Consider the following 25,700-nt stretch of genomic DNA (forward strand, 5'->3'; position numbering starts at 1 on the left):
TATCGCGAGTACACACCGGAGCCCCGGAGCCTCTTTGGGACGAGCTTGATGGCTCCCTTTCTTAGCATCACCCTGTTAGGCAGAAACCTGTGCAGTTCCCTTTGGGAACACTGCAAAAGATTTAGGACTACAGGCATTAGCAGTAAACCCACTTGGTAGCAGTCTGTACCACCCAGATTTACCTGGCAGCTGTGGCTGAGCAGTCAGACTTCCCTCAAGAAGAGTTAGGCAGTATGCAAAGTATACAAAATAGGCACACAGATACAATAACACAAGCAAACACTGACAGAGCTTTGGTATCAAAGTATATAATTATTTATTTAAAAACACACTGTTTGAAACACTCCAGCACTCTTATTGTAAAACACTCTAAACTCAGTTACTAGATAATATATATACAACCCTTATTCCTTATCAGATAAGTCTTAGTTAACACCACTTATTTCCATACAGAGGTGAGCGCTTAACTATAGATGGCACTCCAATAAGTTCATGAAGAAGGGAGGGAAAAAGACAGAATATGGAAAGATACACCACTCTAAGATTTAGGAACACTATTAGCAAAGCAGAAGAGCAAAAGTCACTGGTGAGCCAAAGTCCAAAGGCTGGGCCCACTCTTAGAGAGAGCAGAGCACAAATGCGCCCAAGATCACACAGTTACACTAGGCTTTGAAAGTCTTGCAGAGAGTTCGAAAAGAGTTTAGAGAGGCTCAGAAAAGTTTAGCCAGGGTTTCCCAGGCTAACCCAGGTTCGAAAGCCGGGGGCTAAATCTACCCCGTACAGTCGGTGGCAAGGGAAGCCAGGCGGGAGACGATACCTTAAGTGGGAAGGATCCTCCAGCGGTGGCAGTTGTTCCTGGCAGCGGGTGCAAGTCTCGTCGTCGTCCAGGGGAAGAGAAGCTCTCGACTTGGAGGAAAGATGAAGGTCGTTGCACTGCCAGGGAAGAAACCAGCCGCAGAGTTTTCCGGTTAAAGGTATTACCCTTTATTTCGCGGTCGTGGCAAAACGTGGTATTCCAGTTGCCGGGGTGCTTGGCACAGGCAAGGCGGCCACGAGATGCGTCGGGAAGGCGAAAAGACGGTGAAACTGGTTATCCCCACCAGTCAAAGGAAGAAGACTCTCGACGGGAGATCTCCTCTGTCGTTGGGAAAAGTGGTGAGACGGTTCAGCAGGGCTCCACCAGTGGTGTCTTCGTAGCAGGTCGGCTCAGCTTCTCCCTCGTCGGATTTTTAGGTCCTGTGGCGACTTCTGAAGTTCCAGTCCCCAAAGCCCTGCTTTTATGCAGAAAACCCCCATTCACTCAGCCTAGCTTTCACTCAAACAGCCGGCTCACCACTTGGGCCAATCAGGACGGAGTGCGACTTGAGTTGCCTAGGCAACTCAGTCCAGGGTGCCTAAATCCCCCTATACCCCTCCTAAGTACCCCAGAAAACAGAGTGGCACCACTTTGGAGGGCGTCTGTGGAGAAGCCCGGCAAAAAGTGGAACAAAGGGCTCGACTTGGGTTGGAGTCACAGAAGAGAACACAAACGCCATTTTAGAACCGAGTTTTGGCAAAAAATACCAACCGGAGAATTAATAATAATTAAATAAACTGGCAGTATGTTCGAGGCTATCGTAATTAAATAAATAAAGATAGTAGCCTCGAACAATGGGAAAATCCCATAGAGAAATATTCGCGGTTGAATATAAAAAGTAGTATCCACTGCCACCAGCCAAAACTCGATCAGGGGGGACGGAGACGTGCCCCCTCGACTAACAGACCCCAGGGCAATCGAATTGCCCCAGCCAGTACCTCCACAATATGATGGTTTGTACTGGTTCTGTTCAGAATTCAAGACTAGTAAAGTCAATGGTGACTTTACATGCCCTGGGAGACAGTAGTCAGTCCCAGGGTATGGAGTCTATACTGGGGGTCACTATGACACCCCTGTGTTACTGCACTGAGGGTGCTGTGTAACACACATCACAAAGACACCATAGCCCATTAAACACATCTAGAGTCAAAGACACACACTCAAATCATGCCCAAGAGTGAGGGTAAAAGAGTCTCACTCTTGGCAGGAGAAAAAAATAAACTCCAAAAATCCAGCAAAGCTGCTGGGGGACTCACTAGGTTAGGAAATTCAGCCTAAACAGAGAATTCTCCCTAACACACCCATCCCTCCAGCAGCAGTTGAGGGACGTGGTTTTCCTTCCTGGCCACGGGTGGAATACGGGGACACTTCTTTAGAAATTCCAGAGTGTGCCAGCGAGCCAGGATATCCAGCACCCAACGGTCGGTGGAGATGGACTCCCACACGCTGCCGAATTCTGCCAGCCGGCCTCCCACCAGGGTGCTCAGGTGGGAGCACGACGCTACGGCCGGTTCAATCCTGCTTCGTTGCAGCCTTTGCGCCTTGGCCTCCTTGGCGACGACGGGATCCTCCTGCCTTGGCGCGTCCTCTGTAGGCCTCCTGTAACGAGGAGTGGGCCGCTTGGCGGTACGAGGAGGAATTGCTGCCGAATCCTTTGGAGGCACCTTGCTTGCCTCCGGAGTTCCGAAAGGACGGTCGCCGTTGTTGAAGAACACCCAAGGCCCGAGCCGTCTCGGTGTCCGCCTTGATGGCCTCCAGTGACTCGTCCACTGTCTTGCCGAACAGGTTGCTCCCATCGAAGGGCATGCCCAGAACCCTGGTCTGCACGTCATGGCGGAAGTCGGTGACCTTGAGCCAACCGTGCCGGCAAAGGCAAACGCTGTTGCCCATCTGACGAAAGTCGGTGTCGGCAATGTCCGTGGCGACCGTAATGGCGTGGTCCGACACCACTTCTCCTTCCTGTAGGATTTCCAGGGCCTCAGCCCTCTTGTCGTCCGGGAGGAAGTCCAGCAGGGGAGCGATCTTAAATCACAGCTCCCTGTCGTAGCGCGCCACAACCGCGAGAGCGTTGGCCGCTTTAATAGTCATCGCCGCTGACGAAATGATCCGTCGTCCCATGGCGTCCAGTTTCTTTCCCTCGGCGTCTGGAGGGGAAGTTGAAGTTGACGCCGTCGCCCCCGCAGCTTTCTTCTTGGCCACAGCGTAGACCACAGAATCCGGGGACGGCTGCGCCCTGAGGCACATGGGGGCGGAATCCGGGACCCGATATTTCTTCTCATACCGGTCTCTCTTAGCAGGAGCTGTGGACGGGTTCTTCAGGAGCACCAGTCCCTCGTCCCAGATGTCGTCCAGTAATGGGACCGAAAGGACAGTCTTCCTTTTGGCCTCCCGCCGTTGGTAGAGGAAACCTTCCTTCTTCTGTTCTTCGGGGCAGAGCTGGAAGAGCTCAGATGCCCTCGCAATCATGGCGTGGAAGGAGCCAATTTTGTCAGGAGGGGAGGCCCAAGCGGGTGGTGATGGAAGGTCCATTCCCTCGTCGCCACCATCGCCATCCGTCCCCGTCGTCGCCGTCTCCGTTCCCGTCTCATCCCTCAGAGGAGGGGAAGGAGGTGAAGGCTGTACAGGCTGTAAAGGAGAAGGGGGATGAGTTCTCCTCCGCTTGTTCGGTGGGCTTCCAGACAGTCCAGGCTCCGCTGGATCGTCCGCTGGGGATAAGGGCATCCTTGTCCTGATCTCCATACACAAGGCCTGAATAGTCATCAAGATCGCTCCTGAGTTGTCTTGTGAAATAGGCACCTGTTGCGACGGGAGCGACGGTTGGGGAGTAGGATCCTCCGTCCCCTCCACGGCCCGCGGTTCCTCGCCGGCACCGCCATCGCTTTCTTCGTCCGCCTCGTCGGGATCCTTCCTGTAGTTCCGGACCTCCTCAAACTTCTTGTCCAGGATCTTTGCGAGGCTAGCCAGCTCATCTTCAGAGGTGTTATCTGTATCCGTAATGGTTACCGCCCCCCCCTCTTTCTCCACCCGGGGTTTCACGGGGGTCTTATCGATAGGCTGAAAAGAGGATTCCCTCTGCGGTGGCAGGGAAAGTCTAGGCCCAGAGGTTGTCTCCACTGGGATAGCCTCTGCAGGCTTCGCCAGGGCCGCCAAGACTCCCTCGATTGAGGCCTTAGCCGGGTGAATCAGGGCCTTTGCGACTTTGGGCGCGCCTGAGGCCTTCACCTTGGGGGGAGGGTCACCGCCTCGCTCCCCCTCGGCTGTCTCTGTCGGGATCGACCGGGACTTCTCCCGAAGCTTACCCGGGTTCTCCGGTTTCCTCTTCCCCGAGCCAGAGCGTTGGCTCGTGGTTGATGGCGTCGGTGATAATGCGTCCTGCCTGGCAGCCGAGGAGCCCGACCGATCGGCGCTCCCGGTGCCCGCGGTGCTTTGCCTTTTGTTGGGCTCCCCCTCGCCGGAGCGCCCTCAAAATTCTTAGAAGACTGCTCGGACTTCTTCCTCTTCTCACCTGCTGCTGGGCTCTTCCCCTCCAGCCAGTTGGCGAGTCGAGTACGATGATCCCTCATCATCCGTTCGGACATGTTCTTACAAAAACACACAGTCCTTCTCCACGTGCCATTTGTCGTTGTGAAGGCAACAGAGGCACCGAGATTGCTCATCCTCCTTAAAGACGTTCTGTAGTCCGCATCCAGGGCAGCTCCTGAACAGATTGGATCCAACAGGCGTCATGCTTCCTTTGTCCTGGGCCATGTCCACGCGGGGTAGGCATCAAAGATCTTCTGGAATCCTCAGAGAAGTGGAAAACACGATGAAAAGTGCCCTTGAGGGGCATAGAAAATTCCGAAAACGGGTCCCCGTTGATCGGAAGTAGAGTCGATGGAGCTTGAGGCTCGACTGACCGAAAATATAAGAGTAAACTCTTCTAAAAAACGCAAAACGCAGTAAAAGCTCGAGAGCTACAGCATGAGGACTCCCAACACTTGAACGTGCGGTAACAATCTGAAGATGGCTGCCAGAGGAGGGGCTTAGGTAGAGGGCAGTCATTGGCTGGGGGCAGTATGACCCAGAGACCAGCGATTGGTTACTAGTAGAAAGACAGTTCAGAAACAAAACTGAAACTGATTTTTTCTTTACCGAGGATTCCCAGCCTGACGACGGGGAATATTCATGAGCATGTGAATCCATGCCAGATGCCATGCTGGAGAATGAATGTTCTGTAGTTTTTTGGGCCACAGAGAATTGGGTAGACATAAGTACAGGAACATGATCCTGCCTAGGCAACGGGTACACTGAACCAGAGGCAGCTGTCGGGGCACAGGCCTCTGCTCGAGGTGAGCAAGTCAACTCCTGTAGTGCGTCTATACGACGACGCGTGGCTTCATGAGCCGCTGTCATGTCTGCACGCAGTTCGGGCACCACCTGCACAATGGCGTCCATGTAGGGCTTCTGATTCTGTTGTGACTTACCACCTAAGAGCTCCAGTGACTCCAGCCAGGTCGGGTAGAATCGCGGATGACTGAACCCAGACCGTAACTATAAGGTCTCCACTCCAGCAAAAGAACTTCCTATTAATGTATCTCTCTGTTGTTCAAGACTGACAAGCAGAGGTATCAATTAATTGGAAGAGCGGGGTACACACACCACAAACACACCAGCTGTAAAATAGAAGGAACAGCAATTAGTGGCACAAACGTATGTTTCAGTATCAATAGATATCGAGAGAGAGAGTGGCTAACCTCTAGGTGAGGACTGATTTCCCATAAAGATGCTAGCAGCAAAGTAGCAACTGGCCAAGTGGTGTCCCCAAAATGTCTCCAGAAAGAATAAGATTCACTGTAACAAGAAAGGATAAGAGTAAATTCCAGAGGAGACCCCTAGCGCAGGAGTAGCACAGTAGTGAAAGATCCTTACCATGGAGTTGCAGGTATCTGTAGGATGAGAATGTTAGGTATCCAGGTACGAAAACGTACCGCAAAAAGAATCATGAATGTTAGTGGGACCTATACCCAGAGGCACGAGGACGCCTGGGTGGACGAGTTGGTGGACAAAAATGGGTAGCATCTCTAGTCCGTGCACAAGCTGGTCGCGAAACGCAATGAAATCCGTCGGTTGTTGGTTAAATGCAGTGTTGAGAGTGTCTCTGTAGAAACAGACTCAGTCCTGAGCCAATAGGCGTCCGGTAACAAAGCTGGTCATCAACGTGCGGGTAAAGAAGTAACAAGACGTTAGGCAATGGAATCCAAAGGCGAAGCAAAGGTCGGCGTCAAAGCGGGCAGATAGAGTAACAAAACGTAGGGCAAGGAAGTCTGTGGGCAGCGCAGGGTCGTACTCCAGAGTCAAGCCAGAACAAAGGGTGAGATGGAGGCAGGATCTGATAAGCAGAAAAATAGGTCAGCAACAAGGAATCAAGTGTAACGGGATACAGATAGCAAACAGGAAACAACTTCAATCAGAAGCACCTTTTTCACGGCAACGCTACACTTATTTCTGGAAACCTGGTGGGTGCAACGTGCTAAGTGTCACGTGGGCGTGAGCACCGCCTTTCCCCATGGAAACCATCAACGCTAGTGAATGACGCCAATCATACAGGGGCTTCCTGCGCTGCCAAGGCAATTTCCAATGTTGGAGGAATGGTGCCGTAGCTGTAATACGCTATGTACGGGAATGGCGTAGACGGGTACTAGGCAGAGAATGTTGCACAGTGTGTGGTTTCCTGACAGCGAGTCTACCCTCTTCCTCTCGGAATGGGCTAACCTGGCCTCTTCTCTCCTATTCCCAACTCTTCCTTCTGGGGGATCTTAACATCCACCTTGACTTTTCTGACTCTTCAGGACCTTTCCGAAACCTATGTGACTCCTTTTCTCTTTCCATTCTACCCTCTGGTCCAACGCACACTGCTGGCCACACCTTGGATGCTCTCATCACCACAGACATCCAACATTCTATTACTCTCACTACTTCACTCTCATTGGCTGATCATTCTCTTCTCCTTTAGCAAAAGCGCCCCCTACACCACCTCCTACCTTCAAGGACTCCCACCCTGATACTGCCATCTCCAACTTTCATTGTTCCATCTCCAACACTCTTGACATTCTTGCCCCTGTCACAAGGGTCCGACTGAAACCTGCCAAAAAGTGCAACTCTGGGTATGAGTCTGAGCTGGCTGCCCTTAAAGGCAAGTGCAAAGCAGCAGAACGGAAATGGGGATCTTCAGATGCACCCTCTGCCAAACTGGCCTGCCGCCTTCCTCAAAGGCAATATAGACTCTGCAGCCGTTCCAAGAAAAGAGTCCACATTCAAGCTTGCATCTCCGTGGCTTCTACTCTTCAAAGTCTGCAAGGAACTGGTCAACCCTACCGCAGCTGCATCCTCTACTAAACCTACCCAGGCCCTTTGCTCAGCCCTGGCCTCATACTTCATCACCACAACACAGGACATCCTGTCCTCTCTCTGTTCTGCCCTCCCCCCGGCACCGACATCTCCTGGGTCTCCCTTGGCCGCCCCACCCCTCGCCCTCTTCTCTCCTCCCTCTCCCCTGTCACACCTGATGAGGTCTCTAGACAAGTTTGGTCTATGAAAGCATCTTCCAAACAGGTGCATCCCTGCCCTTCCAAAACCATGAAGGAGACTACTGACACTATCGCTCCAACCTTGGCCGACTTCTGCAACCTCTCTTACGCCACTGGAGTTTTTCCTACTTCTCTCAAACACTCTCTGGTGCACTTTCTGCTCAAAAAACCCTCTGCAAACCCATCCATTCTGGCAAACTATTGCCCGATCTCCATCCCCCTTTTCCTGGGAACTGCTCTTCTGGACACCTGTGAAGACCTGCTCTGAAATCCTGATTCCATCTCTCCTTCTGTCCTCATTCTTCTCAACCTCTCTTCTGCTTTCAATACGGTAAATCACAACATCCTGATCACCTGTCTCAGTGATACCCTGGCCCTCACAGATCAGTCTCTGGCATGGATAGTCTCCTTTCTCTCTGTCCGGCCCTCCCAGGTTGAATTCAGGCCCTTTCTCTCCTCTACCACTATCTCTAATTGTGGTGTCCCCCAGGGATGGAACCTTTCCCCCTGGTTTTTCAATACCTACATGGCCTCCTTGGCCCGCAGAATCTCTACCTTTACCTCTAACTTTTGTTATGCGGATGACACGCAGCTCTCTTTCAGGCTACCCTCGCCCTCCTCTGCCTCTTCCTTGCTCATCCCTGACTGTCTATCCGCAATTCAGGCTTGGTGTGCTGCTAACGATCTATGCCAGAATGCCAGTAAGACAGAGATCGTCCTCATTGGGATCCCTGCTCCCGCTTTCCCACTAGCCTGCCTTCCTTGACCCTGCGCCCTCACCTGTGAATGAGGCAAAAAAACCTTGGGGTAATTTTCGACTCCACTCTCCCCTTTTCTTCGCACATCTCCGACATCTCCAAAATGTGCAACTACCAACTGCATCTCCTCAGACGTATTCTACCTTTTCTCACTTTCCCCCAGAGGCTCATCACCTCAAGAGCCCTGGTTCTCTCTAAGCTGGACTATTGCAACAGTCTCTTTCTCAATCTTCCTACTTCTACTCTCTGTCCTCTACAACTAATCTAGAAAAGAACCGCAAGACTTATCCTTGACCTTAAGCCCTGGGGCTGCATCTCTCCGGCGCAGAAATCCCACCACTGGCTCCCCGTGGTGACAAGGATCAAATTCAAGAACCTCTGCATAATCCACAAGGCTTTCTGGGGGCGGGGCCGGCACTCTCTACAACGCTCTCGTCCTAAATATTCTCCCTCTAGAGTGCTCCGCTCGCCCTCCTCCAACTCTCTGCGGGTAAGCCGCTTTCACAAAAAGAGATTTGGGGGCAAATCTTTATCCTCTGCAGGTGCCTCCCTGCCTCTCTCCTACTGGAGCAAGAGCACCTTAAATTCTGTAAACTCCTCAAGACCTTCCTTTTCTCTTCCTCCTCCTCTCTCTCCCCCCTGCTAACCTCCCTACTTTTTTCTACACCCTCCTTCTCCTCCCTAACACTGTTCAGCTTTTTTGCTGACTGGTTGCCTGGTTCACCTCCAGAGCCAACAGGTCCCAGGCTCCCCCATCAGTCTTTTTCACTTGTCTCCAGGCTGCTGCACTTTGTTCAACAGTACTGCACTTTCAGCTTATGCTCCTTGAGCGGGGCAACCTCTGCACTTGACCCAGGGCCCTGCTGGTCCGGACTCTTTTTCCGCCCCCACTCTCCCACCCCAGTCTCTGCCCCTCCGTGAGTACGAATGCATGATCGAAATGTGCTAGGACCAGTTAGTGAATCTGTCCTGTCCCACCGCCCCCACCGTTTTCCATCCCCCACCCCTGACTATGGCCTCAACTGTACCACTTCATGCACTGCACTAGGAGAAATGTTGTCAGGCCTAGTCTGCTAGTTTTTTGTGTAGATCATTCAGAATCTTCAAGGCCTAAGAATAATTACTTTATTCCCTTATTCTTCTCCCGCCTTGAAGTGTTTTGAAGCACTTCAACCTGTGTATAAGCGCTATATAAATGAATAAATAAATATTGTCATGATATTCTACTATTAGGTTGTTCCACTCAGCTGAGTTGTTCAGGCCCCTTTTAGGAGTGTCCTACTTTCCCCGAGTAGTTTCTCTGCATCGACCAATGACACTTCCTCCTGACCTTTGTTTGCCTGATGTTCAGGTAGATACACCTAAAAAAAGTATTTGAGACTATTGTTTCTAAAGAACCTTTTCAGATCTAATTTGATCTCAAATGGATTAGCCTTTGTAGATGGTATAAATGACAATCCTTTTGCCAGTAGGCTCTTTTTCATTGTCGTTATGGGGTTTGTTAATAAATTGGAAATGGGGATGGCTTCATTGGTTCGAATACCATTGGCGTGTTCTCATCCGCTGTCCTGAGAACTGGGTCTTCCTCCTGGTGCGCCCTCGTTGACCTCCTGAAACTGGCACCTGAAAAAGAATAATAGGACACTGTCCAAAACAAAAATGTTCTTTTCCTTGAAGAAGAACCAGAACATTCGGGAACACTGTGTCCATACCTACCAAGAGCCAGTGAAACCACAATCCATCGAGAGACTTTGGGCACTCCCATCAGTCCAGGGACACTATAAATGTGGCCACTGCGTGGCCTGTGAATTTACTGATATGTAGGAAAATGACACAAGCAGTGAAACAATGTATCTCAGAACATCGGTCCTGTATACGCACTAAAGTCCCTGACACTTGTTCGAAAGAAGCATTCAGACAAAGTCCTTAAATGGGATGTCATCCAAGAGAGGTGGAGATGTAGACAAACAACTCAGGAACAGCCTAATCGTAGAATAACATGACAATACTAGTGTATCCGCCCGGGCACTTTCCGGACCACGGTCCCAGGAACTTAAAGTCCAGTCCAATATTCGCCAGTACATTGTACATTGTCCAATGCATACTGGGCACCTTGAGTATAGAACAAATGAGTGACATCACCTCTTTTCCAGTGACATTGGCGTACACATCGCTGATACCAAGAGCACTGGTGGGAAGGGCATCACATTCCATTTCAGGACTCCTGATTCCAGCTCATACACTGGCCACTCAGATACATTGGCCTATGGATTCTGCCCATCGGCTCGGTGCACCCAACTATGGAGCATCTAGGGCCCCCCTTCAAGATAACATTACACTACGTCACCAGCGCTTATGGATCTGTTATATACCATTGCTGTGGACGCTCCAGGGGTGGTCGACCACCCTCTGTTACATTCTTGTCACTTTCATGCAGGACTAGAGAAAAACCACACTACCAACAGTGACCCGGATCGATACCAGTCATATTTCTGCCTGTGGCAAAGTAATTTTGCGTGTGCCGAGAAGGCTGAAACCTTTTGATTCATTTTTCATTTTACATTTGTTAATCAATTAAAGAATATTGATTGGGTCATCATAGCAGGTGACACTACTCCATTTGTGGAATCTGGCTTTGATACATGGGGCACTACACCACTGAAAGATGGCAGGCATTTGATGTCACATTGCCGCACTGGATCTCCATAGTAACCATATAAACAATGGACTTTGTGGGGCGCACCTCACTGTTTCTGCGAGTGCTGTGCTGCGTCGGTTGATCCATTCCTCCTGCGCCCATAAACCTTTCAGCTTCTCACCATTAACTATCTCAGAGATTGAAAGCATCATTAGCAAACTCAAAGCTTCCAATTGCCAGGGAGACACGTGCCCAGCTCTCATCATCAAGGAGGCTAGACACAAACTAGCTCCTTTTATCACTGCCTTTGTAAACTCGTCGTTTAACTCAGGCATCGTCCCTGACAATCTAAGACGCATGGCCCCTTCCTAAAAAACCCACCTTAGACCCAAGCATACCCACTAATTACAGGCCCACCACCACTGTTCCCTTTCTGCTTAAAATCTTGGACCGATCGGCCTATCTGTAGATCCAGGATTACTTGGAATCCAATAAACTCCTCAGCCTCAGACAATCTGGTTTCGGGCCCAAGCGTGGAACAGAAACTGACCTCATTGATTTAAAAACTCAAATTGAGGATCTGAAAGACAATGGGAAGCTGGCTCTTGTACTACTACTAGACTTATCGGCTGCATTTGATTTGGTCAACCATCAAATCCTCTGCCGCCATCTTAAATCGGCAGCCCATTTTTCAGACAAAGCCACCACTTGGATCTATTGTCCTTCCTGGACAATAGATCCATGAGGGTCTTCTCCGCTTCTGCTGCTGCTGAACCCTCACCAGTCCAGTGTGTTATGTTATGTTAGGCAAATTTATAAAGCGCAGATACACCCAAGGGCACCATGGCGCTGAGAGAGGAGGAAGAACATAAGGGACTAAAAAAGCAGTGTTTTGAGTGATCGTCGAAAAGAGAGATGGTCAGTAGTGGCACGTAGCGTGAACGGGAGTCTGTTCCAGGACCTAGCGGCCACCACAGAGAAGGCACGTCCCCCCATCCTAGCCAGCCTGATACGGGGCACCGATAGCAGTAGAGCAGACTGAGATCAGAGGTCGCGTGAAGGTATATATTGTGAGAACTTTTCCTGGAGGTATTCAGCTCCTTGTTTATAAAAGGCACGGTGGACAATGCACAGTGATTTCAACAAAATGCGCTTCTCCACAGGAAGCCAGTGAAGTTCTCTGAGCACAGGTGACATGTGGGTACGAGGGGGAAGGTGGGAGAATGCTCTAGCAGCAGTGTTTAGAAGCAGCTGAAGTCAATTTATAATATAGGCAGGTTGGCCCAGATACAGTGAGTTGCAGTAAGTGCAGTGGTACCCTTGCAGTGGTACCCCAAGGATCGTGCGTCTCCCCGACACTCTACAACCTGTTCACAAAACCACTCTTCGATAAATTATCTGGTGTCACCTATACTAATTACGCCGATGACACCCAGATACTCATCCCCATCACCGGAGACCACACAGTGGATACGAAAGCCTTAAATGATGTCTACCAGGTCATTCAGACGTGGATGGCCCAACATGAGCTCTGCCTTAACGATGACAAGACAGACCTTCTCATATTGGGCTCCCATCACTGACTTAATAGATCAGATCCTTTCTTCAAATCGTTCATCATCGATGGCAATACCATCAAGGTATCCAACAATACTAAAACCGTAGGCATCTACCTCAATTCCACTCTATCGCTCTCATGACAAACCAATGCTGTAGTCTCAGCATCTGCTTACATGTGCAAACCTATCACAGCTTGTCGTCCGTTCCTTACCACTTCGAACTGCACCATCCTTGCCAGACCCTTATTATGTCTAAAGTAGACTATTGCAATGCCCTTTCCCTAGGCACTAGTCAACAAAACCTATGCAAACTACAGGTCACCCAAAACAACGCCATCAGGGCAGTTCTAAATATCCCTAGGAATCAGCACATCTTTGATACCAGACGTAGCATAATGCTCGCCCTTACGCATAAATGTCTTGACAATCACCCTCCCATATATTTGGCAAATCGACTCACACCCCACACCTCTAGCTGACCTCAGAGAGTAGTCCAAGTTCACTGTCTCTCCCTTCCTAGGTTAAAACTTCAGAAAGCGGGTGGGGTTAGTTTTCCTGTTTGCCACTAAATTGTGGAACTCACTGCCCAACCCACTCAGATCGGAATCTTCCTTCCACTCCTTCAAGTACAAAGCCACATTATGGCTGATTGCTCAAGACTCTCAAAACTCCCACTTGCCACATCAGCCATAGATCGTCCCTGGAATGACCCTGTATCATTGTCAATGCTATTGTTGGGCAAGCACCCTGCATGTAAATACCTGGATGAAATATCTGTCAATATCCGGAAAGTGATAGTGACTGTATGTATATTCCATTCTGTATGTATACGCAGTTTATTTATTTTTCCCCAATGTTCATGATGTCTACTATGTTGTTGTAACCTAAGATATGCGCCCAGATGCCTTTGGGCCAGGCGCGCTATACAAATATCATAAATGTGACTCTGATCACCGCTGACTACGCATGGTTGGGAGGGCTACCCCTTAAACATGTGTTCTTGCCAAAACGGCACTGCTGCTGAAACTGAGTACAGCCTGTCCCTACACCCACCTGGCATTCTAATACCTGCCTCTGATTCTGCCTCTATTAAAGTCACAGATGCTAACCCAGCTGTCACACCATTACGATGCTCTGCACGGAGACAACTCATGATGGAGGCCAAAATTCAGAACCAGCTACCAGCATTTCCCCTGGAAATTAAGAATATTGGACAAAGGACACAAGAGACAAACAATACTGTCCAAGACATTAAGCGTGACCTGCAGGATGTCCATACCTGCCTCAATGCACAAGCAGACGGGACAACAGATACTGAGCAGCGCATCAGCTCGCTGGAAGACAATGCAGACACCGCCGCTACCGATTCGATGGCCCAATTAAAGAAGTGCACCGCCTGGGTGTGAAAATGGAGGACCAGGAAAACAGGTCCTGACTCAACAACCTTTATATGGTGGGCCTTACTGAACAGAGCGAGGTGCAAGATCTTGAGTCCTACATATATGACTTCCTCCAGGAAAAACTCTGGATCCAGCACCTGAGGAACCTTATCGAGTGGGTGCATAAGGCTCTGGTGCCCAGGCCCACCCCAGGTGAAAGACTGCGCGTCATTAGTATGCACCAATTAAACATCCAACACAAGCTTACCATACTGCAGGCCTTCCAGACCGTGGGCACAGTGCGCATAGAAGGAGCCGATATCTGGATATTTAATGACTTTTCCATTGAGGTTTTTAGGCGCAGAAAAGGGTTCAACCTCATATTTGATGCTCTAAAAAGGTACAGACCACAGACACAACCTGAAATTCCCTGCCGTCTGGTGTATCCTGCTCGACAAACAGTGACACTCATATGATGACCTGGAGGAAGCCTAGCGACTACTAAGACAGCCAGAGTTGGTCTCCGAGTCCCGGCCACAGAGGTCGGGAACACCGGAACTGAACACACGTCACCCCCTCTTAGACCGCAACGCTGATCCCAACTTCGGGCCGCTGGCAGAGAGCAGGTAAATGTTCAAGGAGGCCCGGCCAACTGGAGGCAAATACTATTCAGACAGCGGTACCACATATCACCCTCGATGTATCCTTGTTTTGGAAAGGTAAGCTTAAGTGTGGTGGTCCGTGTGAGATCGACTTGGGAGCCACCGGGAATTTATTGATATTACTTTGGCAGGTAAACTGGGAGTACCAGTAGTTCAGAAGCGGGTTCCAGAGCGGGTACGGCCGGTAGATTGCTCTCAACTTACCTCGGGTTGATTACACAAATGACTGGTCAGTTGGGAATGAGGATTGGAGAAGGGCATAGTGAGGACATTGCCTTTGAACTCATAGATGCACCACAGTTACAGATTATACTTGGAATGCCCTGGCTTACTTTACACAATCCCCTTGATAGATTGGGGAAAGAGAACAGTGGAATTCAAGTCAGAATACAATGCACAGTGCAAACTGAGGAGGGAGAGCAAGAAGGAACTTATGAGGCTCAAGGGATTTGTTTAGCTGCGGGGGTAGTGAAGGGGCATATCATAGGAGCCGTAGCAGGGGTTTTGCCTGAAACTTATTTGGAATTCCAGGATGTGTTCAGCAAACAGGAAGCTAGTGAGTTACCACCACATCGCCCATACGACTGTAAGATAGATCTGGAGGATGGAGCACCAATTCCATGTGGTAGAATTTATGGCCTTATGGAGAAGGAGAATGAGCACTTTAAAGAATACTTGGTAGAGAATCTAGCAAAGGGCTTTATTCGACATTCACAGTCACCAGCAGCATCGCCCCTATTCTTTGTGCCAAATAAGGATAAAAGCTTGACGACATGCATCGATTATGGAGCCTTAAATAGGATTACAATCAAAAATCACTATCCGTTACCCTTGATCTCAGTAATGCTAGACCCCTATGCTTTATGCGTAACTGGCAGGCAGCACAGATTATTGACTCCATTCGTGACCAAAGTGGGAATATACTTGAAGGGGAGGAGCATTTTATGGCAAACTGTATGTGAAACCAGCCTCAATTGACCCTCACCTTATTAGCGACTTTCTGGTGACCATTAAGCAGACTAAATTGGTCATAACCCAGGCTGAGGGTCTTGCCACCCCAATTACCGCATCAGAGGTGACCCGAGCAATCCAATCCCTGTCAGTGGGTAAGGCCGCTGGCCGGGTGAGCTTCCCATCGACTTTTATAAATTATATGATCGGTTATTTATAACACGCTTAATACCCAGAGGTTTATAAGCGCAGACCCGGGGATCGAACCTGTGTTGCTCCGTCTCATCTTGCTTCCAAGGTGAGCATGTTGCCCCTGAGCTATCCTCCCGAGACAGAAAAAAGCACTGGCTGAGTGCCTTTCACCCACTCTGTGTTTGGGGGAGCGGGGGCCAGTGGCCACCTACCACGCTCAATGTTGGCGGACAACATCATATTATTTCACAGGAAAGGACGTGACCCTAGGTATTGTGGATCCTACCGCCCCATTTCCCTGATCAATGCTGATGCAAAGATTCTGCCAAAGTGCCTAGCGCAGTAAATTGAGAGACGTATCCCACTTCTCATCCTTAGAGATCAAATGGGTTGCATTTGTGGCAGGAATTCCACCAACCACGTCCGCCGACTGCTGCATGTTACTGCTGAGGGGACTGATCCTGAGGAGGGGATCTTAACGATTGATGCTGAGAAGGCATTCGACAAGGTCCAACTGAACTTTATGTTTCGAGTGCTCGACACCTGTGGTTTTGCGGCCGCATACACTAAATGGTGAAACTTCTATATATTGAAACAATAGCATCAGTGGTCCCCAGTGGTGTTACGTGCAATCCCTTCTCCCTGTACTCAGGTACACAGCAGGGATGCCCCTCTATCTCCCCTCCTATATGCCTAAACCATAGAGCCCCTGGCGGTAAAACTACGGGCTGACCCCGGATAAACAGGCATTTTACATGGTACCGAGGAATATCAGGTGTGCCTCTATGCAGATGACCTACGACTATACATCAGTAAATATAAAACCTCACTGCCGAGACTATGTCAGCTGCTGCAGGATATCGGTCCGATGGCCGGTTACGTAATTAATTGGGCGAAGTCAGATATTCTCACACCAAGACCTGACATCCCTTGGGATCCAGGAGGGGTGACCCCATTCAAGCTCCAGCTTAACTGTATCACTTATTTGGGTGTGAAAATCTGTCCCGTCTTAGAAAAGATTTTAGAGCTGAATTATCCCCAGTTCTGCAGACAATTAAACTGGACCTCCTTAGGTGGGATTCGCTACCACTGTTTATCACTAGAAGGATAATCGCCTTCAAAATGAATTCTTTACCAAAGCTGACCTATCTGGCTATGACGCTACCATCTACCCCAACAAAGCATATGGTTAAAGAACTGGACACCTGTATTTCCAAATATATTTGGAGGGGTAAGAAAGTGTGGCTCAAACTTAAGGTCTGTGTTATAAATAGGTCAAACAGACCCTACTTAACACAAAGCCTATCTCCACCAGTAGGGAAAATAATGTGTATATAACAAGGAGATAAGAAAAGAATGTGACTATTTTGTGTAGACCTCAAAGAACCCTACCTAAACTTCCTGATGTTCCGGCAACACAGACTGAAAAAATGGGACTGTGTGCTGATAGAATATAAAAATAATGTCAATTTATTACAAAAATTAGCCACAAACAATTTAAAACATAAATGGACCCACAGACACCAGACACAGTGGAAGAAAAATAACAAATACCTAATGCCTAAACCTATCATCTGAAAAACACTTCCTACGTAATTACAAAAAACACAACAAGACTCAAAACTAAAGCAATAAACATTCTACATGTGTTATAAAAAAGATTCCCGACATGTTTCTGTTCATCAACAACTCAAACGGTTGAACATTCTTCAGGGGAAAACTTCTGTAAAATATATTGTAGACTGCTTCAACACTGTGCACAATGGGTCAATTTTCACATCTCCAAAATGGATGTAATCTAAAATACAAAAATAAGGGGAAGAGATAGTAAGGGTTGGGTCTGTGAATACTAAATATAAGCCTCCAAACTTCAGGAATAATACTGAGGCATGAGGTAACGTAGGCAAGATAAACCAAATAACATCTGCCTTTATATTAGTTCTTAAAATCAACTATGCAATTACCTTTACTGTATAATTGCTTCCAACGTGTGCCAGTAATTAGAGCTGCACGATAAACACCAATCACTGGGTGCATCTATTGTTTCAGTGGGCGCATGTAATTCACCTCAAAACTTGATCCAGGACACTGTAGAGCCAAGACAAAAGCCAGAAAACACCCACACCAGATGTAATTCAATATGGGTGTATAACCACCTAGTCATCATTAAACAACAAGGGAAAATCCCCTCTATTACCTTCAGTCAGAAACAGGTTTGCTCCGACGGTCGAATTACAAGTAATCAATCCGATCTTCAAGTGTTTATGTCCACACTTCCTAGAAACAACAAAAGGACACTTGTATACTATCGGTGTGCCTCTGCATGTGTAAAGGTAATTGCATAGTTGATTTTTTTTTTAAGAACTAATATAAAGGCAGATGTTATCTGGTTTATCTTGCCTACGTTACCTCATGCCTCAGTATTATTCCTGAAGTTTGGAGGCTTATATTTAGTATTCACAGACCCAACCCTTACTATCTCTTCCCCTTATTTTTGTATTTTAGATTACATCCATTTTGGAGATGTGAAAAGTGACCCATTGTGCACAGTGTTGAAGCAGTCTACAATATATTTTACAGAAGTTTTCCCCTGAAGAATGTTCAACCGTTTGAGTTGTTGACGAACAGAAACATGTCGGGAATCTTTTTTATAACACATGTAGAATGTTTATTGCTTTAGTTTTGAGTCTTGTTGTGTTTTTTGTAATTACGTAGGAAGTGTTTTTCAGACGATAGGTTTAGGCATTAGGTATTTGTTATTTTTCTTCCACTGTGTCTGGTGTCTGTGGGTCCATTTATGTTTTAAATTGTTTGTGGCTAATTTTTGTAATAAATTGACATTATTTTTATATTCTATCAGCACACAGTCCCATTTTTTCAGTCTGTGTTGCCGGAACATCAGGAAGTTTAGGTAGGGTTCTTTGAGGTCTACACAAAATAGTCACATTCTTTTCTTACCTCAAACTTGAGGTCTCCAGGCTTTGAAGACCGACAGCGGCTTGGCGCTACCGGCATGGAAGACGTTACTATATTGCCGCTCAGGTATGCTGGGCTAAATGGTGGCCGAACACAGAGGAACAGACCAGTTGGAAATCTATGGAACTGTCCCTGTGGCCCCGTTCATACCGTCTGAGGCCCTGGCGATCCCAACAGCTAAACTTCCCTATGAGATCAAGAGTCAATCAATAATCGGGCCAACTGTCTCGCGGTGGCACAGATTGCGGACTGTACTGGGCTCACCTATTCAGGCGGAACCAGCCTGGATCAGTGTGAGAGCCATCTTGTTGTAAAGATTAGACTATAAATTAAACCTGAACTAAGACACGGCATGGCCGCACGTTCAGTTACTAGATCTATACGAAGAGAATTCCCCAATTAGATTCTCGGAGGCTTAGTGGGTGCTTGGACTGGGGGAGACAGACGGGCTCCAATATATGAGTCTACAGCCAGTAATTTGCAAGTACACCACAGAACAGACCTGAGAGGAGACACAGACGGCGGCAGATCTTGAAATGGAACAGAATACAACATCATACCCACATTTATGCAAGTTCTACACCATTTATGCCCCTAATAACGTTGGGCGTAACCAGATACTAGCGTCCCAATGGTCCGGTGACCTGGGGATCGAGCTTGACCCCGGCAAGATATATAATTTCTTTGAAGTAATACTGGCGGTTTCACTCGGCATTCGGAATAGGAATTTCCAATATACAATGATCCAACGTATGTACTACACACCGAGCAAGCTATTTAGGTTATGTCTCATACACTCTCCAGCATGATGGCGACAATGTGGGGGTCTGGTCACCATGGGGCACATTCTTTGGTCCTGCCCACTGAACGTAGTATACTGGCGCATGGTGCACAGTCAGGTCACTTGCATAGATGTCACCCGGCTCGATGCTCTTTGGGGCTCAAAGAGAGGATTGGCATGCGGATCACCTGCAGCGTAACCTAATGCATATAACCTAATACATAGAATACTTTTGGCTGCCTGTAAGACCCTTATTCTCAACTGGAAAGCCAATAACACACCTGCTAAATCCTTGTGAAAGACACTGTTAGCTAAGCTTTGCTCTATGGAACACTGCGCCCTCAAACGTCTCTCTAGGCCGGCACAGGCCACACGCTTCTGGGAGCTGGCTGACCCGTTTATTTAGATATCTTGACGTGCAATAGGACCACACCTCATGTTGAGTCACTTTCTATCTCAGGGACACACTGGTCAGAGTGAATGAGGGGGATCTGTGGGCTGAACAATGGGACCGTACCTTATGACGACACCTGTACTCCGGGCCCCTCGCCGGCCTCCTCTACTCCCAACATTGGCAGCATATTTGTGGTGACTTGGAGGTGGGGTGGGGCACGGACCCATTTTGTGGGACCATTCAGCGTCAAGCACAAATGTGGGGTGTGACAAATTGAGAAGCACAGAAAGAGGATGTCAGGGGTGGTGATGAACCTCTGGCCCGTTGGGGGTGTTTCCATGATCCCAACATTGAATATGAAATGTTAAATGTTATAGGAATAGAAATTGATTAAAATGTCCCACCACAGGACTTACAGAGTATGTCAGCGATAAGGGGAGGATTGGGAGGGAAGTGGGGAATTGTTACTACAGTGGTGGAAGTGGGCATGTCAACTGTTTTGCTTTAATATAATGCCCTTCTGGTTGAGAGAACGGAGCCTCAGTCGTAAATTGTATGAACTGTTTATCATACCCTCTGCTCACTGTCTACTACTGGCTGTATTGGTTTGAGAGTTTGAAATTTAATAAAAAGATTTAACCACAAAAAAGAATGATCCATGTGCATTGCAGATACCGGATACACAGTATTTGTGAACCTACTTCTGTGTGCACAAATCCTTCATGCACGGTATGCTCATTATGTCCCTATCGGGACATCTCTTTGAAGAAATCGACAAGCAGTAATAGCTTTTGTTTTTATAAATGTACCCGAATATAGACCCCCTTCACTCACGGATGTATATTTACACACAAATTTGCCTTCACACCGCTGACGACATCTTAAACTATCAAAATCATCAAAGGTCTTAAACCATCAAGATGTAAAGATGACTCCTGTCCCGCCACCTTCATTAAAGACTGTGCTAATGAGTTGGCACCCTTCATCACCACACTTATCAATAGCTCATTTGCTTCTTGAAAAGTTCCTGATGGCCTAAACGAAGCTTGGGTACTACCATTGTTAAAAAAGAAAACGCTGGATCCTACCATCTCAACTAATTTCCGACCCATCACCACAGTGCCATTCCTACTAAAAATCCTAGACCGTGTAGCCTATCTACAGATTCTAAAGTTCCTCGAATCCAACAATCTCCTAGGCCTGAGACAGTCCGGTTTACGGCCGGGCCACAAAACAGAAACAGCACTTCTGGATCTAAAAACACAAATGGACCAGATTATCAGAAATTGCCAAAATAATCCATCTAGACAAAGTCTGCTTAGTCACAGCTTGTCCCAAACGCCTTCCAGCGTAACCAATAAAGAGCTGATCATCCACTCTGACCCGGGACATGCGAGAAATGTAGAAACTTAAAGCTCTCCTAGGATCCAACCTATGGAGCCTGTCCTCTTCCTTCCAGGATATGGAGGAGGATAAAATGCCGGAAGAATAACCTTCTGGCTCAAATGAAATTCCGACACCACCTTCGGAAGAAAAGAAGGACGAACTCTAAGGACAACTCTGTCCTTATAAAACACAGTGAAGGGTAGTTTAACTGAAAGTGCCTGCAACTCACTCACTCTGCGAGTGGAAGTGATCGCAACTAAAAACACAGTTTTAAGGGTTAACAGCCTCAAAGGACAAGAATGTAAGGACTCAAACGGAGCACCCATAAGGAATTTCAGAAAAAGGTTCAAATCCCAACCAGGCACCTGGAAAGGTGCCGGCGGAAATACATTAGTGAGACCTTTGAGAAACTGAGAAATTAAAGGAATTTTGAAATAAGAACACTCCTCAGACGAGTGCTTAAATATAGACAGCGCCACCAGGGAACCTTTAACAGTACCCACTTGCAGGCCCCTGTGGGCCAACAAAAGCAAAAAAGACAGAACCACAGGAATGTCACATGAAAAAGGATCCACATTCTTAACCCTGCACCAGTCGCAGAACTTTCTCCAACGGCAACGGTACAGAGACTTTGTTGCCGGCCGTCTGGCCGAAAGCAACACCTCCATCACGTCCTCAGGGAGGTCCCAATCCTTGTACCTCAACCTTTCAGAAGCCAAGCGTGAAGGTTGAGGGACCTGGCCTCTGGATGGAGAACCTGACCCCACTCCCGTGAGAGCAGATCGTCTTGGTAGGGAAGACGACGTGGAGGGCAGATGGACAAGTCGAGAAGGTCCAGGTACCACGTCCTCCAGGCCCATGCTGGAGCAATGAGGATCATCCGAGAACCGAAACTCTGTAACCTCTGCAGCACTTGCGGGATGACGGGGACTGGAGGAAACGCGTACAGCAGTGGGAAGGACTATTCCACCACGAACGCATCTCCCAAGGCTCCTTTTGGAGGAAATTCCTGCAAGCAGAACCTTTCGCACTTCCGGTTGACACTGGAGGCGAAGAGATCCATTTGAGGGGTCCCCCAAAGGGTGAAGATCTCCAGGAGAATCTCCTGAGCCAACTCCCACTCGTGAGATATCGCGCTCTGCCTGCTCAGAGCATCCGGTGTCTCGTTTTCGTCTCCGGCCAGATGAACTGCCGAGATCGAAATTTCCTGATGGGTGGCCCAGAAGCGTAGCTGCATCACCTCCATGCACAGAGGAAGTGACCCTGCCCCGCCCTTTTTGTTGAGGTAGTGCATGGCCACTGTGTTGTCCGTCAGAATCAGGACATTCTTTCCTCGCACAGTCGGCAGAAAAGCCTTCAGGACAAGCCTGATGGCCCTCAGCTCCAACAGATTGATATGGAGTCTGTACTCCGACGGAGAATAACGACCACTGACTGTCAACTCGTTGGCATTAGCTCCCCATCCTATGAGGGATGCGTCCGTCACGATTGTCACCTCGGCCAGGGTAGCCAAAATGGAGCCCCCCTCATCAGATTGCCTTCGACGGCCCACCACAGAAGGTCCTGGGCGACCGAAGGTGGCACCTGAACGGGGTCCGACATCCTGCTGGAGGACTGTGACCACTGCATCTTGAGAGCCCATTGCAGAGATCTCATTCGCAACCTGGCCTCTGGCACCAGAAGAATGCAGGATGCCATGAGGCCGAGCACCATCAAGAACTCGAAAGCCAGGAGACTCTGGGCATGTTGAAACTTGTGCACCATCTGCTGAATGTGATGAGCCCTCACCTGGGGAGGAAAACACTGCGCCAGGGACGTGTCGAGCACTGCTCCGATGTACTGGAGCCGCTGAGTTGGCGTCAAGTGGGACTTCTTTTAGGTGAGGGAGAAGCCCAGCTTGTGAACGGAGTGGCAGGTGACGGACAGATGATCCAGGACTTGCGCGGGAGAACGCGCCCTGATCAACCAATCATCCAGGTAGGGGTAGACGTGAATCCCCCCTTTCCTGAGATACGCTGCTACCACCACCATGAGCTTGGTGAAGACCCTCGAAGCGGAGGTCAATCCGAAAGGCAGGACCCGAAACTGAAAGCCAGAGTCGCCAACCGCGAACCTCAGGTACTTCTTGTGCTTGGGATGGATCGGCACATGAAAATAAGTGTCCTTGAGGTCCCTGAGGTCTACCAAGCAGTCCTGAAGTTGAAGGGCCTGGAGGACTTGAGAAAGAGTAACCATCTTGAACTTGTCCTTCCTGAGGAGTTTGTTCAAACCGCGCAAGTCCATGATGGGTCTCAATCCCCTGTCTTTCTTCGGAATCAAACAATAAGGGGAATACCATCCCTTGTTCCTCTCCGCTACAGGCACCAGTTCTATGACGCCTTTCTCCAGCAAGGATGGTATTTCCTGCGCAAGGAGCGGATCCAGACTCTTGAGTGAGAGATTCCCTGGTGGATTATCGTGAAGCATCTGCTGGAAAAGAAGACAGTAGCCGTGGGCTATGATCTCCAAAACCCACACATCTGAAGTAATGGCACGCCACTCTACAAGATGCTGCGCCAGCCTTTCCCCAACTGGCGAACCATGGGACATGGCCTCATGACTGAGCTGAAGCGGCTGCGGCAGTGCCTTTGGGCAAAGAGGCAACTGCCCGAGCGGCCTTGGCACCTCGAGTACCCTGTTTTCCACCTCTGGCACTCCTACGGTGGCCCCTTTGACCTGCAGCTCCTATCGAAAGGAACCACCCCTCCATTGCTGTCCTCTAGGACTAAAAGGCAGAGGTTGGCGAACTGCAGTGCTCAACGACTTTGCTGCAGCTTTGGAGGTCTGCAACCTCTCAAGGCTCTCGTCAGCCTTGCTGCCAAAAAGATGTTCACCATCAAAGGGCATGTTGAGGAGCCGGGCTTGCACATCAGGAGCAAACCCCGACTTCCGCAACCACGCAAACCTGCGTATTACGGTGTTCGCCGCCATGGACCAGCTGACGCAATCAACCATGTCCAGACCCGACTGAACGGATTCACACATGGCATCCTTGCCATCCTGCACGATAGCAAGAAAACCATCCCGTTCCTCCCCTTCGGGAATATGATCAGCCGCTAAGGAGATACAGTTCCACAGAGTGTGCGTGAAACGAGACAAGGCACAAACGGAGTTGGCAGCCTGAAGCGCCATACACCCAGAAGAAAACACCTTCTTCGCCCAGCCGTCAAAACATTTGTCGTCCCTATCAGGAGGGGTGGTACGGTATGACGCCTGCTTTGCGGGGGCCGTAGCCGCCTGCACCACCAAACTCTCCGGAGTAGGGTGCGTGGTCAAGTAGCAGGGGTCGCCACTGGCTGGGCGATATTTCTTCGACAAGGACTTGCTCACAGCCGGGAGACTCTCCAGAGAAGTCCAAGCCGCAGCCACCCATCCCTGCAAGGCCATATGGAATGGCAGCACCGGGTCAGTTGGTGGACCTTGGTAGAGGATATCAGTCAGATCATCCTGCTGAAAATCCCCAGGGGGGACAGACCACCCCAGGTAATCCGTGACCCTCGACATCAGGCGCCGGTATGAGGACTCGGCATGCGTGCCAGGCTCAGGCCTACCAAACTCCACCTCCGGAAAGGTGTCTAGACCACTGGCGTCGTCCAACGACTGACGCAGGTCCTCAAGTTGGCTATGACCAGAAAGGAGGCCATCAGGAACCTCTGCAGGAACATCACCTTTCTCAGACCCCTCATCCACCTCAGAAATATAATCCAGAGGCTGGAAGGAGGGTACAGAAAAAGGAACAAAGACATGTTTAGCCTTGGCCAGAGCCTTTCTGGGGGGTTCCACCGTGCCACGGAGTATCTCGGACAAAGCCGCCTCGGAAGGCGTCGAGGGTGTCGATTGAATCGGCATCGACGTCGAGCGCGGCGCCGACAGCTTCGATGGGGTCGACACTGGCCTCGAGGGCGGAGCCCCGAGCATGTCTCTCGACAGCCTGGGCGCCGATGCCGTCGACAACTTCCTCGAAGGTGGAGCCTCGAGAGAGTCCGTTGACGACCTCGGCGCCGCAGGCGTCGATGTCTTCTGTTCGAAGACTTCACAGGTTCCCTCGATCTCGAGGGCATCGAGGACCGGGACCTGGAACGGGCATGTCTAGAGCGACCATCCTTGTCCGACCGGGACCTCAAAGGCGCCCGGTGGTCGCGACGACCGCTCGAGCCCGAAGGCGTACGCGCAGTGTCTCTAGAACGGTCACGCCGGCGTCTTTCGATGGCGCGGACGGATGTCATGATGCCTGCCCACGGGAAACCAAACCAGGCCCAGCAGCCCCGGAAGCAGGCATCACGCCATTTGGAGCATGCCCAAAAGCCCCAGTTAGGGGCTGTTTGGGTGCAGTCCTGGCGCCTTTGGCGCCAGGCTCATAAGAACAAAGTCAGTCCTGGCGCCATAGGCGCCCGGCTCATTTATGAGAACTTACCTAAAGCAGACCATGCTGCTTACTCACCTGATGCAGACCATGCTGCATGAAGACCTAAGCCAAATGAGGCTTAGGAGGGACTATTTTAATGCAGGGACTATTTTCTTACCTGGGTGGGGCAGTGGAAGAATACTTACCTGGGACTTCTT

General features: G+C 49.4%; 1 protein-coding gene across 2 annotated transcripts in view; it reads right to left on the bottom strand.

The window, feature by feature from the left end:
• LOC138452926 (uncharacterized protein KIAA1958-like) overlaps positions 1-25,700 on the bottom strand; it is a 523,224-nt gene that overhangs the window by 173,288 nt on the left and 324,236 nt on the right. Inside the window, exons 4-5 of one of the 2 annotated variants that reach the window (XM_069605283.1) lie at positions 17,759-17,838; positions 17,526-17,649 (exon numbers count right to left, since the gene is read on the bottom strand). The exons of the other annotated variant lie outside the window; for it this stretch is intronic. Of the exons in view, the coding sequence (XP_069461384.1) occupies positions 17,526-17,598 (73 nt within the window). The 5' untranslated portion in view covers positions 17,599-17,649; positions 17,759-17,838. The remainder of the gene's footprint in view (positions 1-17,525; positions 17,650-17,758; positions 17,839-25,700) is intronic. 2 annotated transcript variants of the gene reach the window in all.

Source organism: Ambystoma mexicanum, chromosome 4p (assembly GCF_040938575.1).
Source record: "Ambystoma mexicanum isolate Mex_15411 chromosome 4p, UKY_AmexF1_1, whole genome shotgun sequence".
In the NCBI taxonomy this organism is placed as follows: domain Eukaryota; kingdom Metazoa; phylum Chordata; class Amphibia; order Caudata; family Ambystomatidae; genus Ambystoma; species Ambystoma mexicanum.